At 44.1% G+C, this 18,501-nt stretch overlaps 1 protein-coding gene across 3 annotated transcripts in view; it reads left to right on the top strand.

Annotated features, from left to right (window-relative positions):
* The first annotated feature begins 14,206 nt into the window (after positions 1-14,206).
* Positions 14,207-18,501, top strand: part of QSER1 (glutamine and serine rich 1) — an 89,843-nt gene continuing 85,548 nt past the window's right edge. For 2 of the 3 annotated variants that reach the window (XM_032283645.1, XM_032283643.1), the window contains exon 1: positions 14,207-14,403. In XM_032283645.1, the coding sequence (XP_032139536.1) occupies positions 14,222-14,403 (182 nt within the window). In that variant the 5' untranslated portion in view covers positions 14,207-14,221. The remainder of the gene's footprint in view (positions 14,404-18,501) is intronic. The other variant, XM_032283644.1, reaches the window with a different exon arrangement.

Genomic DNA, 18,501 nt, shown 5'->3' with positions numbered 1-18,501 from the left:
TAAATACACAAAATATACACTCTTATCAGTACTACATCACACGTATTTACAGCTTTAAATGAAATATTGGTTGGCTGCTTGTTAATTATTTTCTTCCCTCATTTTTTTTTATGTCTTTATTATTAAACACAATTATAGGCATACCCAGTTTTAGACTGCATTCTAGCCCGGGCAATAAAGCAACACCCCTGTTCTCTCTCCCTCTTCCTCTTCCTCTTTCTTCCTTTCCTGTATTCTTTTTCTTTTTTTTTTTTTTTATTCTTTTTCTTTCTCTCGTTCCTCAAAAAAAAAAAAAAAGAGAGATTTTAAACTAAAATTCCAAAGCAAAAAAAAAAAAAAAAAAAGAAAAAGAAAAAAGCCAGACACAAAAGCCTACATATATTGGGTGATTCCATTTACATGAAATGTCAGAATAAGCAAATCCAAAAACTGGAAAGCAGATTAGTCATTGGCAGGAACTGTGGGGAAGGGGAAATGATGAGCAAGTGCCAGTAGATAAGAGGCTTCTTTTCAGGGTGATGCAAATGCTCTAGAATTAGATGCTGGTGATGGTTACACAATTTTATGTTCATATTAAAAACCACTATATTATATACTTTTAAATGGTGAGGCTGAAGAATTTGGAGGAGAAGCCTAGAAAAAAAAACCTGTACAGAGCATTAAGGGCAATTCTGGTGAAGGCTCAGATGAAGAAAATAGCTGTTAGGAAAGTCTGAAACTTCTTAGAGATTACTCAAATGGTCGTGACCAGAATGTTGGTAGAAATATGGACAGTGAAGACTATTCTGATGAGTCTCAAATGAAAATGAGGAACAAGGTATTAGAAACTGGAAAAGGGTCATCCTTATTATAAAGTGGCAAATAAGTTAGCTGAATTGTGTCCATGCTGAAGGACTTTATGGAAGACAGGACTTAGAACCATGAACTAGAATACCTGGCTGAAGAAAAATCTAAGAAGCAAAGCATTATGAAGCTGTGTGGCTTCTTTTGACTATATGTGGTAAATTTAGAGAGGACACACATGATTTAAAGATGGAATTTATAATTAAAAGGGAAGCAGAAGCTGGGCATGGTGGCTCACGCCTGTAATCCTAGCACTTTGGGAGGCCAAGGCAGGTGGATCACGAGGTCAAGAGATCGAGACCATCCTGGTCAACATGGTGAAACCCCGTCTCTACTAAAAATACAAAAAATTGGCCGGGTGCGGTGGCTCAAGCCTGTAATCCCAGCACTTTGGGAGGACGAGGCGGGTGGATCACGAGGTCAAGAGATCGAGACCATCCTGGTCAACATGGTGAAACCCCGTCTCTACTAAAAATACAAAAATTCAGCTGGGCATGGTGGTGTGTGCCTGTAATCCCAGCTACTCAGGAGGCTGAGGCAGGAGAATTGCCTGAACCCAGGAGGCGGAGGTTGCAGTGAGCCAAGATCACGCCATTACACTCCAGCCTGGGTAACAAGAGCGAAATTCCGTCTTAAAAAAATAAAAAATAAAAAAATAAAAGGGAAGCAGAACAGAAAGACTTAGAAAATTTGCATCCTGGCCATGTAAAGAGTGAAAAGGCAAGTTTAGGAGAGCAAACCAAGGGTGTGGCAAAGCAACTGTTTACTAAAGAGCTTAGTAGGGATGAAGGGGAGTCAGGTGCTATTTATCAAGACAATGGGAGCATGAGGCTGCCCCTCCCCTCACTGGCGAGAGCAGGGTATTGAGGGTGAGCTTTCCAGAGAAACACCAGCAAGTATCATTTGCTCCCTGCATTCCAACATAGCACTTCTTGGCCACCCCAGTCCTGCTCCAGTGTGGCCAGGTACAATGTGTACTGCTCCAGAGGGCACAAGCTCTAAATCTTCGCAGCATTCACATGGTGCAAACTCAGCCTGTCCAATATGGTGAAACCCTGTTCTACTAAAAAAGACAAAAATTAGCCGGGCATAGTGGCACACGCCTGTAGTCTCAAGTACTCAGGAGGCTGAGGCAGGAGAATCGCTTGAACCTGGGAGGCAGACGTTGCAGTGAGCCGAGATTGTGCTACTGCACACCAGCCTGGGTAACAGAGTGAGACTCCGTCTCAAAAAATAAATAGGCTGGGCGTGGTGGCTCACTCCTGTAATCTTAGCACTTTGGGGGCCAAGGCAGGTGGATCACGAGGTCAGGAGATCAAGACCATCTTGGCCAACATGATGAAACTGTGTCTCTGCTAAAATACAAAAAATTAGTCAGGCGTGGTGGCACACACCTGTAGTCTCAGCTACTTGGGAGGCTGAAGCAGGGGAATTGCTGGAACCTGGGAGGCAGAGGTTGCAGTGAGCTGACATTGCACCGCTGCACTCCAGCCTGGTGACAGAGTGAGACTCCATCTCAAAAAAAATAAATAAATATAAAAGTAAAAATAAAATAAATAAATAAATAAAAGCCAGGTACAGTGGCTCAGGCCTGTAATCTCAGCACTTTGGGAAGCTGAGGATAGCAAATCACTTAAGGCCAGGAGTTCCTGACTAGCCTGGGCAACTAAACGAGACCCTGTCTCTACCAAAAATAATAATATTAAAACAAATTAGCCAGGTATGGTGGTACACACTTGTAGTCCCAGCTACTCCAGATGCTGAGACAAGAGGATCACTTAAGCCCAGGAGTTCAAGGATGCAGTGAGCTATGGTCACTGCACTCCAGCCTGGGGGACAAAGTGCAACCTTGTCTCTTAAAAGAAAAAAAAAAGGCTGGACATCATGGCTCATGCTTGTAATCCCAGCACTTTAGGAAGCTAACGCAGGAGGATCTCTTGAGCACAGGAGTTGGCGAGCAGCCTGGACAACATAGGGAGATCCCTGTTTTGATGAAAAAAAAAAAAAATTAGCCAGACATGACAGCATGTGCCTTTAGTCCCAGCTACTTGGGAGGCTGAGGCAGGAGGATCCCTCAAGCCCAGGAGGGCAAGGCTACAGTAAGCTTTTTTTTTTTTTTTTTGAGACAGAGTCTTGCACTGTCGTCAGGCTGGAGTCCAGTGGCGCCATCTTGGCTCACTGCAATCTCCACCTTCCAGGTTCAAACTATTCCGCTGCCTCAGCCTCCCAAGTACCTGGGACTATACAGGTATGTGACACCATGCCCAGCTAACTTTTTGTATTTTTATTAGAAACAAGTTTTCACCATGTTGGCCAGGTTGGTCTCAATTTCCTGACCTTGTGATCCGCCTGCCTCAGCCTTCCAAAGTGCTGGGATTATATGCGTGAGCAGTGAGCTTTGATTGAGCTGCTGCACTCTACCGTGGACAACAGAGTGATACACTATCTCAAAAAGGAAAAAATTAAAAAAAAAAAGAAGAAGAATGTAGAAAGACACCTGGCAGGGCCTTGAGGAAACATGCTGTGAGTGTGAAGTAGGTTTAGAACTGTCTCAGAATTGAGCCAGGGGATGTGATGTGGGCATTTGAAGGATCTGTTACCACATGCCATGAGCAAAGCTCCTCTAAGTTTTTAAAGTTATGAGCAAGCAACCATATTCCATGAGCTGGAGCAAAATGAGTATACATAAATTGACTGATGGTATAATAAAATTAAACAGGTATAATGAATAGTCCAGTGTTTATTTTGTTACTTTCATAAATGTTCTATGTGAGTGTATTTTGGTGGAGGGTGAACTCTATGAAGACACTGAATTTCAATTTTTGAAATTCAGAACAGAGAAAGCACTCATGGAAGCAGAAAGTTGAAGACATATTGAACAAGAGACTGTAAGCCTCTCCTCTCCAGAATTTGTAGATATTTGGGAGAGGGCTTTGGACTTCCACAAGAGCTTAAGCCTATTTTTCTGGATCTTAAGGAACAGAAAAATCCCTGTGACAAAATTTAACCTGATATAGAGTAATGACATGTTTAGTTAATTAGTATGTTTCACACTATTATAAAGGACTACCTGAGAGTGAGTAATTTATAAAGAAAAGAGGTTTAATTGACTCACAGTTCTACATGGCCGGTGAGGCTTCAGGAAAGTTACAATCGTGGAAGAGGGGGAAGGGGAAGCAAGGCATGTCTTACATGGCAGTAGGAGAGAGAGAGAGCAAGAGGGGAAGAGCGACACTTTCAAACCATTGGATCTCGTGAGAACTCACTATCATGAGAAGAGCACGGGAGAAATCTACCCCCAGGATCCAATCATCTCCCACCAGGTCCCTCCCCTGACATATGGGAAATAAAATTCCACATGAGATTTGGGTGGGGACATAGAGCCAAGCTATATCAGTTAGTATACATATACTAAAATTACCATGCAGCCTGGCCAACATGGTGAAACCTCGTCTCTACTAAAAATACAAAAATTAGCCAGGTGTGGTAGTGCATGCCTGTAATCCCAGCTACTTGGGAGGCTGAGGCATGAAAACTGCTTGAACCCGGGAGGTGGAGATTGCAATGAGCCAAGCTCATGCCACTGAACCAGCCTGGCCAAAAAAGAAAAAAAAAAATTAACATGCATGATAATTAAGTGAAGTCTAGATCTCTCCCAACAAGCTGCCTTTATCACCACTATATCTGGGGCTTTGTGATAAAGGGAACAGAGTAGTTACTAAGGATAGGGGGAAGACATAAACCAGCTGTGCAGAGGGCAGAGTGTGCTTTGGTACCTTAGGCCAGGCTGTAGCAAAGAAAAGCTGAGGCTTGAGAATACATGCTCTACCACCCTTAGTTTGGGGCTTATTCCTCTGGAGGTAAACCCTCTGAAAAATATTTGCCTCAAGCTGTGTTTACAAACAACTGAGACAACAGGTATACAATGAGACTGTCCTAGGTAATGAAATGTTTTTCTATTAGCCGGGCATGGTGGCATGCGCCTGTGGTCCCAGCTACTCAGGAGGCTGAGGCAGGAGAATTGCTTGAACCCAGGAAGCAGAGGTTGCAGTGAGCCGAGATCACACCACTGCGCTCCAGCCTGGGTGACAGAGTGACACTCCATCTCCAAAAAATTAAAAAAGAAATGTTTTTCTTTTCTTGGTGTGTATGTGTGTTGTATGTGTGTATAAATCTATGAAGGGTATGCAGTTCTTTCATTGGCATACCAGTTCCATCCAGGCTGAAGATGTAGACTAGAGTAGGACATTAGGAAGGGCAAGAGAATGTTTTCCATAGCTTTGATCAAATTACACTCCTGCTTAAAATGTTCTCATGGCTCCCATATGCCTGGATGATGGTCAAAATCTGAGACTATTTGAACATCAAAATAAACAAATATGGTAATGGATTATAATCCTATGATTGGGGACCCCAAAGACCACCCTCAATTTCTGTGATTTGCTACAAGAACTCAAAAAACTCAGAAACATTGTTATACTTGTAGTTATGATTCATTACGGTAAAAGGATGCAAATTAAAATCAACCATAGAAAAAGGCGCATAGTGCAGCATCCAAGAGAGATCAGATGCAGGCTTCCAGTGTTCTCTTTCAGTGGAGCTATATGAACATTAATACTGTGTGACAACACATGTGAAGTATGTCTATCAGAAGCTCACCTAAGCCTTGGTGTCCAAGGTTTTTATTGGGGATCAGTCACATAGTCATAGTAATTGCTCCTGTGGCTGACCTGAATTCTCCACCCTCTCTGGAGGACAAGCTGATATTATGTGACCCAAAGAGCCCACTATAAATCACATTGTTAGCATGAATGGTCTGGTGTGGCCCAAGGTCTTAACCAAACAAAGATACTCTTTATTAAGAGCCTTGAAACTAGGCAAGGGCCAAACCTTTCTTTGCAATATACAGGGTTTGAACAACCCACACCTGCTGAGTTAATCCTTTACAAATCTGCTGAATAAAGTAAAAATCCATGAGTACAATTGATATAAACAAGGAATGTTAAATTAAGTTTAGCCTAAAGCTGCCTCCTCACATATTTTAAGGTCAGCTTAAAAGTTTCTCTGTACATGGTGAACTATAACTTAACTGGATATGTAAATAGACTGTACCTGTTCTTGTGTCAATCACTGAATTTTAGCCAATCAAGGGTGGCCAACTGTTCAAACCATGCTCAAATAAGGCAAACACTGAGCTGTAACCAATCAGCAGTTTGTATACCTGTATTAGTCCCGTTCTCACACTGCTATAAAGAACTACCTGAGAATGGGTAATTTATAAAAAAGTTTAATTGACTCAGTTCTGCAGGTTGTATGGGAGGGATAGCTAGAGAGGCCTTAGGAAACTTAACAATCGTGGGAGAAGGCAAAGGGAAAGCAAGTAATTCTTTACATGGCAGCATGAGAGAGAGTGCAAAGGGTGAAGTGCTACACATTTTCAAACAACCAGATCTCGTCAAAACTCACTCACTATCACGAGAACAAAGGGTAAATCCACCCCCATGATCCAATCACTTACCACTAGGTTCCTCCCCCAAAGCTGGGAATTACAATGCAACATGAGATTTGCATGGGGACACAGAGCCAAATGATATCCATACCCACTTCCATTTTCTGTATATCACGTTCCTTTTTCTGTCTGTAAATCTTCCACGACACAGGTATGCTAGAGCCTCTCTGAACCTATTCCGGCCCAAGGGCTGCCCAACTGGAGTCATTTTTGCTCAATTAAAACTCTATTAAATTTAATTTTGTCTGAGGCTTTTCTTTTAACAGGGATAAGGAACAATCCTTCTTGAAGAATGATAACTAATGATTGTAGAAGGAATGATGAAGTTAGAAAAATCACTACAGTTGGTCCTCTGTATGTGTATAGCAGAGCCTCTAGAGGGAGCATGGCCCTACCAATCCTTGATTTCAGACTTCTATGCTTCAGAACTGTGACACAATGAATTTCTATTGTCACCTAGTTTGGGGTCACTTGCTGCAGCAGCCATAAGAAACTAATTATATGAACAGGAGACAGAGAAATACTGGATAGAAGAGGGTGGTTCCCTGGCAAAGGTCCCACCCTCAAGCCTGGAGACCCATGGCCCTAAATAGAGACAGGCATTCCTGTTTTCACCCCCAAAACATTGCCTTTTGGCCCACCATATCCCCTAACTTTTATCCACATAAACCTGGAACCCCAGGCTCCAGAAGCAGAGGAGCAGACAAGCAGATGAGGAGACGAGGAGACAAGCAGATGAACGGTGGCACAGCACAGCAGAGAAAGAGAGAAGAGGAAGAACATCTAAATGCCAAGAGGAGTTCAGCTGAGAGCAGTTGGAGAGGAGTTCGGCTGCTGGACAGCCAAACTCTAGAGGAAAATCATCTTCCCACTCCATCCTCCCTTCCAGCTTCCCATCCATTCTATTGACAGCCACCTCCGCCACTCAGTAAAAACCCTGCATTCATCCTTTAAGCCTGTGTGTGACCTGATTCTTCTGGGATGCTGAACAAGAGCTCAGAATACAGAAAGTTGTCACACTGGCTCTTTGCTCTTGCAGAAAGGCAGAGGGTCCATTGAGCCGGCTAACACTCAAGCTGTCTGCAGATGGCAAGGCTAAAAGGGCACACAGTAACACACACCCACTTGGACTCCTGCACCTGCCTGTCTGCATGCTCTCCCGCCCATGAGGGGTTTCAGCAGTGGTGGCAACCAAATAGGCAAGCCACACCCCTGTTGCCCACCCATCCTGCGAGTTGGGTCAGTGAACATTCCTGTTTCACTAATACATATACTAAAACCAAAGGTGAAAGAATGATGCCTTAGGAATTTTTTTTTTGTTTTTTTGAGACAGCGGCTCACTCTTACTGCCCAGGCTCGAGTGCAATGGTGCAGTCATGGCTCACTGCAACCTCTGCCTCCTGGGTTCAAGCAATTCTTCTGTTCCAGCCTCCTGAGTAGCTGGGATTACAGGTGCCCACCACCATGCCTGGCTAATTTTTGTATTTTTAGTAGAGATGGGGTTTTCCCATGTTGGCCAGGCTGGTCTTGAACTCCTGACCTCAGGTGATCTGCCCGCCTCGGCCTCCCAAAGTGAGGCTGCGCTGGCCTCAGGAATTTACACAGTATCCAAGTATCCACAAAATACTTATTGATTACAAAGTAAAATGTAGTAACTCTTTAGAGGAAAAAATCTGGCTCCTTAACCAAGCTTATTTGGTTTGGAGTCAAACAGCTGATTTGAAGCTCCACCTGCATCACTGTCTTTTTCTTTTTTTGAGACAGTCTCACTCTTGCTGAGGCTGGAGTGCAATGGCAAGATCACAGTTCATTGTACCCTCTGCCTTCCTGGCTCAGGTAATCCTTCTGCCGCAGCCTCCCGAGCAGCTGATACTACACGCAGGCGCCACCACACCTGGCTATTTTGTGTAGTTTTTGTAGAGACAGGATTTTTGTAGAGACAGGATTTTGCCTTGGCTGGTCTCAAACTCATGGGCTCAATCAATCCACCTGCCTGGGCCTCCCAAAGTGCTGGGACTACAAGCGTGATCCACCAGGCCCTGCCTACATCATTGTCTTATATTAGCTTGTACAACGTTGGGAAAGTTACTTAATGTCACTAAGCTTCAATTTCCTGTAAAACAAGATTAATAATAATCAATACCCACATCTTAAGGATCTTATGAGGATTGTGACAATTCCACATAAAGCCCTTAGCACACGTCAATTTGCATTGGTTATTCTTATGAGAATCACTCTCATCTACAGAATAGATTTAAATCTCCTGTAATCTATTCAGGAAGATAAAATACCCTCTCAGTGAAAGACTTCATGATAAGGCCACAGCCCTGTCTTTCCAGGTCATACTTAAATAGTACTCCTTTCCCAGACCTCTTGGTTTCTAATCATTCAACCTTGCTTAGGGACCCCAAAGTCCCTCTATATCCATAGCTCAGAAAACTACCCCTCCATACAAAATTGATGATCAAGTATGTTTTCTGAAGCTCTTTCAGGGACACCCCCTAGTGAGGCTGCCGCTTCCAGAGAAGTAGGGTTAAACAGCAGCTTTCCTGATTCTATTGTTGTTTCCCTGGAGGGGTATGGCAGACAACAAAGAGAAGAGTCAAAGATAATTGATAGGGTCAAACCTCAGAGGCAGAGAAAATGATAGTGGGACTTTGTTTCTTCTCAAATTTTTTAATTTTAATTTTTCTTTAGAGACAGAGTCTCATTCTGTTGCCTAAGCTGGAGCGTAGTGGCATGATCATTCCTTACCATAACCTCGAAATCCTGGGTCCAAGTGATCCTCCCTCCCGCCTCAGCCTAACCTGTGGCTAGGACTACAGGTACACCACCATGCCAGGCTAATTTTTACTTCGTTTCTGATGTTGACCTAAGAGATGGAAACCAGGGCCGTCCTGACGGATAGGGCTTATAGCTTCCCTCAATGCTAGAAGTAAAGGGAAAATTTCAAAACCACACCATCTTCCCCTGTTCAACTCACTTCTCACACACATACTCCTTGTATTCTCAGTGAAACTGCAAACTTGACCTTCTTGGATCTTTCTACTTGATGGTTGGTCTATTTGTAACATAGGAATGTGTGGACTGACTGACTACATTTCTAGTTAGGCAACTCCAAATTGCATTTCTCAACAAGCAGTGGAGACAGGGTTTCCTGGCTCTCCCCCAACTGATTCCCTCCATCACCTTAAAGCAAGTCACTAAATGCCAGGCCTCAGTTTCCTCAACTACAAAAGGAAGGTAATGAACTATGTACTCAATAGTACTCCAATCTTCCTACCAGTTGAAATACTTATTGATTTCCTTTTTTTCTTTTTTGAGACAGAGTTTTGCTCTTGTTGCACAGGCTGGAATGCAGAGTGCAATGGCTCACTGCAATCTCTGCCTCTTGGTGTTTAGGTTCAAGCGATTTTCCTGCCTCAGCCTCCTGAGTAGGTGGGAATACAGGCGCATGCCACCACACCCAGCTAAATTTTTTGTATTTTTTTTTTTTTTTGAGACGGAGTTTCGCTCTTGTTACCCAGGCTGGAGTGCAATGGCGCGATCTTGGCTCACCGCAACCTCCGCCTCCTGGGTTCAGGCAATTCTCCTGCCTCAGCCTCCTGAGTAGCTGGGATTACAGGCACGTGCCACCATGCCCAGCTAATGTTTTGTAGTTTTAGTAGAGACGGGGTTTCACCATGTTGACCAGGATGGTCTCGATCTCTTGACCTCGTGATCCACCCGCCTCGGCCTCCCAAAGTGCTGGGATTACAGGCTTGAGCCACCGCGCCCGGCAATTTTTTGTATTTTTAGTAGAGATGGGGTTTCACCATGTTGGTCAGGCTAGTCTCAAACTCCTGACCTCAGGTGATCCACCTGCCTTGGCCTCCCAAAGTGCTGGGATTACAGGCATGAGTCACAGCGCCCTGCGAAAATACTTATTGATTTTCTAATGGGATGGGAGTAGGGTAGGAAATGTAGGGAGATTGTTCATGGGCATATTCTAAGGCGTGGCTAGCTCTAGACAATAGACTCAGAAGGAAGTGGGAGATGGAGGTGAGGAAGAAGGAAAGAGTTTTTTTGTTTGAGACAGGGTCTCACTATGGTGTCCAAGGATGGTCTAGAACTCCTGGCCTCAAGAAATCCTCCCACCTCAGTCTCTCAAAGTGCTGGAAGATTTCTTCTTAAGTGAAGAATTTACTTCCATTCATCTTAAAACCAAAGTGCTGTTGATTTTATCAATTTTCAAATCTTGCCGTGATTTTAGAATTGAGATAGAAATAGTGGTTTTTTTTTTTTTTTTTTGGTGGGGAAAGAAAATGAATATGTAAATGACTAAATGAAACTTCTGAATGGGCATTTTTAAAGTAGCATGTGTATTTATTCATTCAATAAATATGTATTTAGAGCCCAATATAGTGCCAAGAATAACACTAAATGCTGCAAATACAAGGGTAAATTTAATACAACCCCTGCCTTTATGGAACCCATGATTTATGAGGGAAAGAGGCAGACACACAACTAACTGTAATGCAATAGGACAGTGTTAAATATAATAGAATTGGAATAAAGTACCAGGGGGCAATTGAAAAGGAAGCAATTGATTTTGCCGAAGGTAGTTGGGATAATGTCATGGTAGATGTGATATTTTATTTGGATCTTGAAGGATGAGTAGCAGTTCCACAGGAAAAGAAGAAAATGGACACTTTTTTTTTTTTTTTTTTTTTAAGATGGGGTTTCACCATGATGGCCAGGCTGGTCTTGAACTCCTGACCTCAGGTGATCCACCCACCTCGGCCTCCCAAAGTGCTGGGATTACAGGCATGAGCAACCGCGCCTGGCTGAAAATGGACATTTTTATTTAAAACGAGAACAAGGCCTGGTTCAGTGGCTCACACCTGTAACTGAGGCAGGAGAATTGCTTGAACTCGGGAGGCGGAGGTTGCAGTGAGCTAAGATTACACCAATGCACTCAAGCCTGGTCAACAGAGTGAGACTCTGTCTCAAAAAAACAAAACAAAACAAAACAAAATGAGACGAACAATGCTCATTCTTAAGGTTGACACTACCTAGATCAGACTTGAAGCAGCTTGGTTGAGAATCATTTGAGAGACCCTGAAACGTTTACAGAGCTGGAAGTATATTTTCAATAGGGAAGAAGACATTCTTCAGATAGTATCATCAATTGTACAAAATTTTTAAAAGATTTATTTACATATATCAAAGCATCACATTGTACCCTATAAATGTATGCAATTATGATTTGTCAATTAAAAATAGTATTAATAAACAATGTAATGCTGTTATTTGTAGACCTGTAACATTTGGAGATAAATACAATTGTACTGATTTAGGTTGAACTAAGGAAATTTCATTTAAATGGCAAAGGAGCTGCCGGGCGCCGTGGCTCACGCCTGTAATCCCAGCACTTTGGGAGGCCGAGGCAGGCGGATCACGAGGTCAAGGGATCAAGACCATCCGGGCCAACATGGTGAAACCCCGTCTCTACTAAAAACACAAAAAAATTAGCTGGGCGTGGTGGCACACACCTGTAGTCCCAGCTACTCGGGAGGCTGAGGCAGAAGAATTGCTTGAACCCGGGAGGTGGAGGTTGCAGTGAGCCGAGATCGAGCCACTGCACTCCAGCCTGATGCCTGATGACAGTGAGACTCTGTCTCAAAAAAAAAAAAAAAAAAAAAAAGGCAAAGGAACATATGGTGACAGAGTAATATTACTAAAAATACTCACTAGAATTTTCCCTTAATATCTCCGATTTATGTGACATAAACAAACTACATAATGGTGTGAGGGACTATAAAGGTTTTATTGCCACTTGTTTAGTATTGCTTGCGTAATTCACTCTGAGTGCCAGTTGTGGGTATCTCAAACTAAGTGCCATAAAACATTTATAGCATGCCACTCCATTTCCTATACTTTTCATAGACACCAAACTTTAGCGCTCACAAAATTACTTATAATAGCTAGCTGTGAAAACTTTTTAATTTAGATTCCACATTTCCAGTTTGCAGGAAGAAAAATAAATGTAATGAAGACTTATATTACTTCTCTGCAGGATCTCAGATTAGTTGGCAAATTCCTTCTCCAGGAAAAACCACTTTTCAAAGATATCCTCAGTAAATGGATTTTGTAATTAACATAAAATTGGCAAGATTGCCTGTGCCTACACGTTTGAATTCATTTGTAAATAGCGACTACTCACTTCCTTGCCTCCCCACCCGGGGACCAGGCTCCAAGCATCACAGGTGCAGAAAGACTTGCAAAAGGGAATGAATAGGGACAAAAGGATGTAGGCGCCAAGAGGAAAACAGATGTCCCAGAACAAAATTAATCTCGGAAGGAATAGCAGATCCAACACCAGGTATTACCAAAGTTTAAACTTTTTCAGTGGTCATCAGAGATAGTGTATCAAGTTTATTAGGTCTTTCACTACGCCTGTCTGATTTGCTTAAACCTTTATGTTAGGCTTATCTTGAGGGATAGATTTTTGTGCTAAGCACCTAATAGGTGTTAAACCAATATTGATTTTTTAAAAAAGGTGGTCATTAAATAGCAACTTTACTGTTATTTTAACCTTTAAACTTATGGCTTAAGGGCCAAACGATGATTTGTACAATTCCCTATTTTCACTCTTTATTACAAGAAACACAACTCTGCTATGCAACAGAAGAACCGCAAACAGTCATTAAATTACCGCACACCAAACAGCTTGGAGATCAGATAGGAAATGTTTGGGAGAGAGTCCTGCTGAAGTTCGAAGTCTCAAAACAAAAACCTTCAACATAAGAGTTCATAGTGACTTTAAATTTATTGTAATTAAAGTCATCCAGATGGTAGTTGGATTAATCAATGATGAGGCGGTTATCTATCTTGGAATAGAAGATTCTGAAATCCAGAGTGAGAAAAATCCCCAAGGTGGGGGTGGGGACAGTTAATAAGAGCCCCTGGGAAAGGCTCTTTCAGCGAGGATTGTAAAATAATACGTATGAACTTGAATCTCTTTGAATATAAATATCCCCTAACAGCAGGAAAAGGGTCCGCTACCCCAGCAAGCTTTGGGAAGGAAGGGAGTAAGCGGAACTGCGAAAGAGTCCGCTCAGCTATTTTTGGATTGGGGCGCAGAGAAAGAAATCGTGATCAGGGAACTCAGTATTGGAGTGCCTCAAAATAACCCGAAGGGTCAAATAGCGAACTCCAAGCAACGCGCTGAACAGGCTCCCCCAGCGCAGCGCCCTACGCTGGGTTCCGCTTCACTTCCCCTCCCCCGCGAGGGGCGAGCACCAGGCGCGGTCTCTTCCCACGCGGGGCGCGGCAAGTGCGGACAGCTCCCTTCGGGGCTGCGGAGGGCGGGAAGTCAGCGGTTCGCCAGCTCCGGCTGACTGGAGCCCCTCGGGGTCCCTAGAGTCGGCCCCGGCTGTCCCTAGCGAAGCGTCCGACGGCTGCTGAGGCCTCACGGCCGTCCGCCGACCCTCCCCGCGAGCCGCAAGCGCGGGGCTCTGAGGGGAGGCGGGGCGAGGCCGCGGGGCGGAGGGGGGCGGGAGGTGCATCCTGGGAAATCCACCAACATGGGGCGCCGCGGCCGCCGCCGCCGCCGCCGCCGCCGCCGCGAGTCCCGGCCGCGGGTGCCTCCGCTTCCCTGACGCCCAGGTCGGGCCTCGCTGCCCGCCGCGGCCCGGGTCTCTGTGGCCCAGATTAGCCAACGCGCCCTTCTCCCGCCTGCCCGCTGGGGCCATGTGAGGGGGCAGCTCCCTCCGCCGCCGCCGCCGCCTCCTCTTCCTCCCCCGCCCCCTCTCCCTGCCCGCCCCCCTCACACCGAGCCCTGGAGGAGCCCCCGCTGCTACCCGCCCTCCCTACGCCACCCCCACGATGGACAGGAACTACTCGACCTCGGGCTTCACCGAGCCGCCGCCGCCGCCCGCGCCCCCCGCCGCCCCCACCCCCGCCAGCGCCGCAGCGCAGCCCCCTGCCCCAGCCTGGGCCTACGAACCCCGAGCCGCCGCCGCCAGCAGCAGCTGCAGCAGCGGCAGCAGCCCCAGCCTCAAGGCCAGGTAGGGAGGGTGGGCGGCGGGGTCGCAGTGGACCAGGAAAGGCCGAGGATGCGTTTGGGGCCTTTGCTCCGGTGCAGCGCCGCCCAGGGGTCTGGGCCGGGCGGGGAGCCCTCCGTTTGCTCTCGCCCAGCTCAGGGGAGGCGACTGATGACTCCTACGGGGTGGTCGTGGGTGGGTGGGGGCGCCCGGTGCAGGATTCGCGCCTGGGGACGGCGGGTGAAGGCAGAGCTGGGCGGGAGTCGTGGGGCTCCGTCACCTCTCAGGTCCTGGGCTCTCACATGGTGAAGTTTGGGCTCGTGGCTGAACTCGGGATCAGGAAGACCCAGAACTGGCGCCGGGGGTCCGAAGGGGACGCCGGAGAGTTTGGGGCAGTGGCGATCCATTGTATTAGAACCTGAGTGGTCAACAATGCGGTGTTGGGGGCTGCGGCGTGTGAGGGTTGAGGAGGCGGGAGAGGAAGAGTCGCGGAGCCAAGTTCCAGAGACACCGGGGGACCCGGGAGCGCTGGGCTACGGGAGAATCCCGGGGGAGCGGGGCGGGAGAGGGGGCTCGGCAGGGCGCGAACGCCGGCTCCAGGACCAGGTGACATATGTTTGCGCTGGTGGCCAAGATTTAGGCGATTTCTCTTCCACGCGTTCAAAGTTGTTCTTGGGTTTCCTCCCCTCTTAACAACAGCAGGAAGTAAGGAATCTCTCTTTGCCTTCTGTTCCTCGGGGTGACGGAGAGTTGGGAAGAAATGGGGTGGGGGTAGGGGTGAGGGTAGTGAAGGCCATAAAGGTTGGAGAACCAAAGCATGTTCCCCCATCTCGGCCTCTAAAGCCCGGGTGCATTAGGTAGCGCGGGGTTCAAGAGTTCATCTTTCCTGCAGCATGACCAAGGGAATCTAAAATGTTGACTGCTGCTTGATATTTAAGCTCGCGGGAAATGTGTAGTGGTGCCACACGGTGAAACGGTCCCATTTGAATGATAACTGGAAGGCGTGGTCTTGTTTGGAGGTTTGGTAAGCGGGTTGTTTTAAAGCCACCTCTCCCGAACAATACAGAATCTGGTAGGTGCAGCTTCTGATTACATGGACCAGGGAATCCTGGGTTGCTAATGACTTCATCCTCAGCTACCAACAGGAAGCTTCGTGGCTTTATGATCTCATTAGATTTCTTCATTATTTTTCACGACAGAAGTGAACTTTTTTTTTTTAACTTTATACATTACTGTGTTCCAGGTTATCTTCTTTGTTTTGATGAAAGTTCTACGTTCATGATTGAGGAAATAAGTGTGAAGAGTAGCTGGTCTTTGTCTTAGATTGTCCATTGGGATGATTGTGAAAGAATGAGAAAAATTTGCTTCAAGAATAGGGATATAAGCTTTCTTAGAAAATTTTAGGCCCTTTGTTTGAAAGATCTGGGAGTTAGCAAAAATAATATGATGTACCAATTTGGAGCTAAGTAATTAAATGCTGAAACCTTTCAGAAATAGCCATTATTTTGTATTACATACAAGTAAGCCATTTTAAGGAGTTTTATGAAAGACGTTTGGCACTTCCACTCATTATTTCTTTTTGATGGTAATTTGACTATCCTTTTTCAAGTAGCTTTTTGCATTGACTAGGATAATTTACAAATTAAAATTACTTTCTCATCATTGAACAGCATGATAGGTATTTGTGCCGCATTTTTTATCCTTTAAATGAAAAATATTTTATTAGGTAAATGAAACGGAAATACCACCTAGTCACTTCTTTTAGTAGGATACTTCTGAGGCAAGAAACTAAAATCTACTTGTATTTTCCAAATGTTATTTATCAGAGTAACATGGAATGACTTCCCAAACACATTTGAAAACAGTAAGTAGATTCATTTGGCACACATAATCTAAAGGAGATTTAATTTGTTTACTGGAAGTTATTGAATCTTAAATGTTACCCCCCCATGCCGTCTCCTGCTTTTTAAAAAAATGGGGCGGGGTGGGGTAGGAATCAGCTAAATTACAGCATAGAAAATTCAGTTTTACCCACCCCCCGCCAACCCTGCTTTGTTAACATCTTGTGTTGGGATCAGGCCATCTGTACAGAGTTGCACACACTTATGAATTATACCTCATTTTATTCCTCAAATTGTGCAAATATTCCTCTTTGATTTCAGTTGTATCAAAAATACCAAATCTGAAATATGCTTGTAAGTCTAAATATTCTGCACCTCAGAAGCTTATTTATATTTTTATAACATTTTAAAATCCTTTTTTCATAATTCATGTATCAGTTGAATGTTTTTGTTCCCCTTTGTGGCAGTTTCTTCTGAAGGTGCAAATGAGTACTAGTTGTGATGATGTAATACGGATACTTATCCATAAAGAATTAGCCTGTCTGTCACCTTGTTTCCTGTAACCTATTCAGAAGCTGACAGATGGTAATGACATTCAGTCGTTGCCAACATGGATCTGACATCCTACTTTATGCCTTCTTGGTCTTGAAATACATCATTTTCATAAGTTGACTGGAAGGTACATAATAAACAGTTTTTCATGAGTTTGAAACAATACATTTTTGAATACAGAGCTCTGTTAGTTATTAGGTAATTTTACTGTATTAACAGTTGAAAAACAGTGGGAAACTCCAGGATTTTACCTTAAATAGGACATGTAGAGAGAGTTTTGAATATTTCTCAGACTACTTGCTAGATACTTAGAAAGTGCATGGATAAGGACTGGCTGTATAAATCTTCATTTTTGTGCTTTTTTCAGTTAGTTTTAGGAACCAAGTGAACATGTCCTTTGCTGAACACCACGAATTTGGAAATACTTTTTGGGGTGCAGTTTTGGTTGTTGTAAATACCTTTGCTTAGCTTGGGAAATAAGGTCATCAGGAACCTGCAGATCCACTGCCCTGTTCTGTGCGTGATACTTATATCTTGGTTACAGCAGCAAAGCCAGGCCATTTTACAGTGATAATTGATATGTTTGTATTTGAATGTGCACCAGAAAGTAATAGAATGGAAATATTTTGTATTTAAATAGTTTTACATTTGTTTTTTGCCCTTCTAACTTGAAAGAATTTTTGGCACCAGTTTTTAGAATTCCTAATGCATACTTTTTTTTTTTTTTTAGTATGTTGTATAGAGTATGATAAGTACTCTTCTGAAAAACCCAAGTAACGATTAGCTCTTTTAAAATCGGTCAGTTTCTATATGGTGGATATTTGTTTGATACATTCCAAATCTGAGTTTTCCTCAAGGTTTTTGGAAAAAGGCCTTGTAGATCCCAATTTGTAAGGAGTAAGAAAAATCTGAAGTTAATGAAAGGTTATTTCAGACAAACTTCCATTGTTAGAGTTCAGAAAGGTTTTTCCCTTGGAAACCATATTGTAAGTAATGGTAGCTGTCATTTACCTCATGAGCAACTAATTTGTGCTAGCTGTTTGAAGTCACAAATGCATACACTCATTTATAAAACTTCATTATAGAAATCCTGAGGTAAGCATTCTTTATAGCTTCCTTTTATGGATGAGGAAACTGAGGCATAGAGAAGTGAAGTAATTTATACCTACAGCTACAAAGCTAGTATAGTGGAGCTGGGATTGAAACCTGGGCATTATGGGTTTGGAGCCTAGGTGTTAACCAGTGTACTACTGCACTGCTTTATGGTAAGATAGTGGAATGCTGTAATCCACCTATATGTGAAATGAGCTTCTGCGAGCGGGCCTGGAAACTTAAGCATCATTATTATCCTTAATTCAGTGTTCTTTGTCACCGATGACCATTTCGTAGTTGAAATATATTCCTTTTCACTTCCATAGCACTCCACTTTCCTGGCTTTCTCCTACTTTTCTGGCCCACTGCTTTTTCCTGTTCTTCACTGGTGTTTACTCCTCTCTCATCTCTGCAAGTTACTGTTTCCTCAGGGCTTGGAATTGATAAAATTTCTTGTTAATTCCTTGCTTTTTCCTTAGGACTCACATCCATGTCTATGCTTTTAAATACTATCTTGGTGGAGCTGCCCATATTTAAGCAGACTCTTCTAAGGACCTGGTCACATAACCAACTACCTCTTTGACCTTTTACTTAAGCTTAATGATATGCTTTCCCCACCCATCACACCTCTGCTTCC

This window comes from Sapajus apella, unplaced genomic scaffold, assembly GCF_009761245.1.
Source record: "Sapajus apella isolate SASKATOON/1434 unplaced genomic scaffold, GSC_monkey_1.0 scaffold14, whole genome shotgun sequence".
NCBI classification, from domain to species: Eukaryota; Metazoa; Chordata; class Mammalia; order Primates; family Cebidae; genus Sapajus; species Sapajus apella.
Note: the sequence above shows the minus strand (reverse complement) of the source record. Positions and strands in the feature narration are given on the sequence as shown.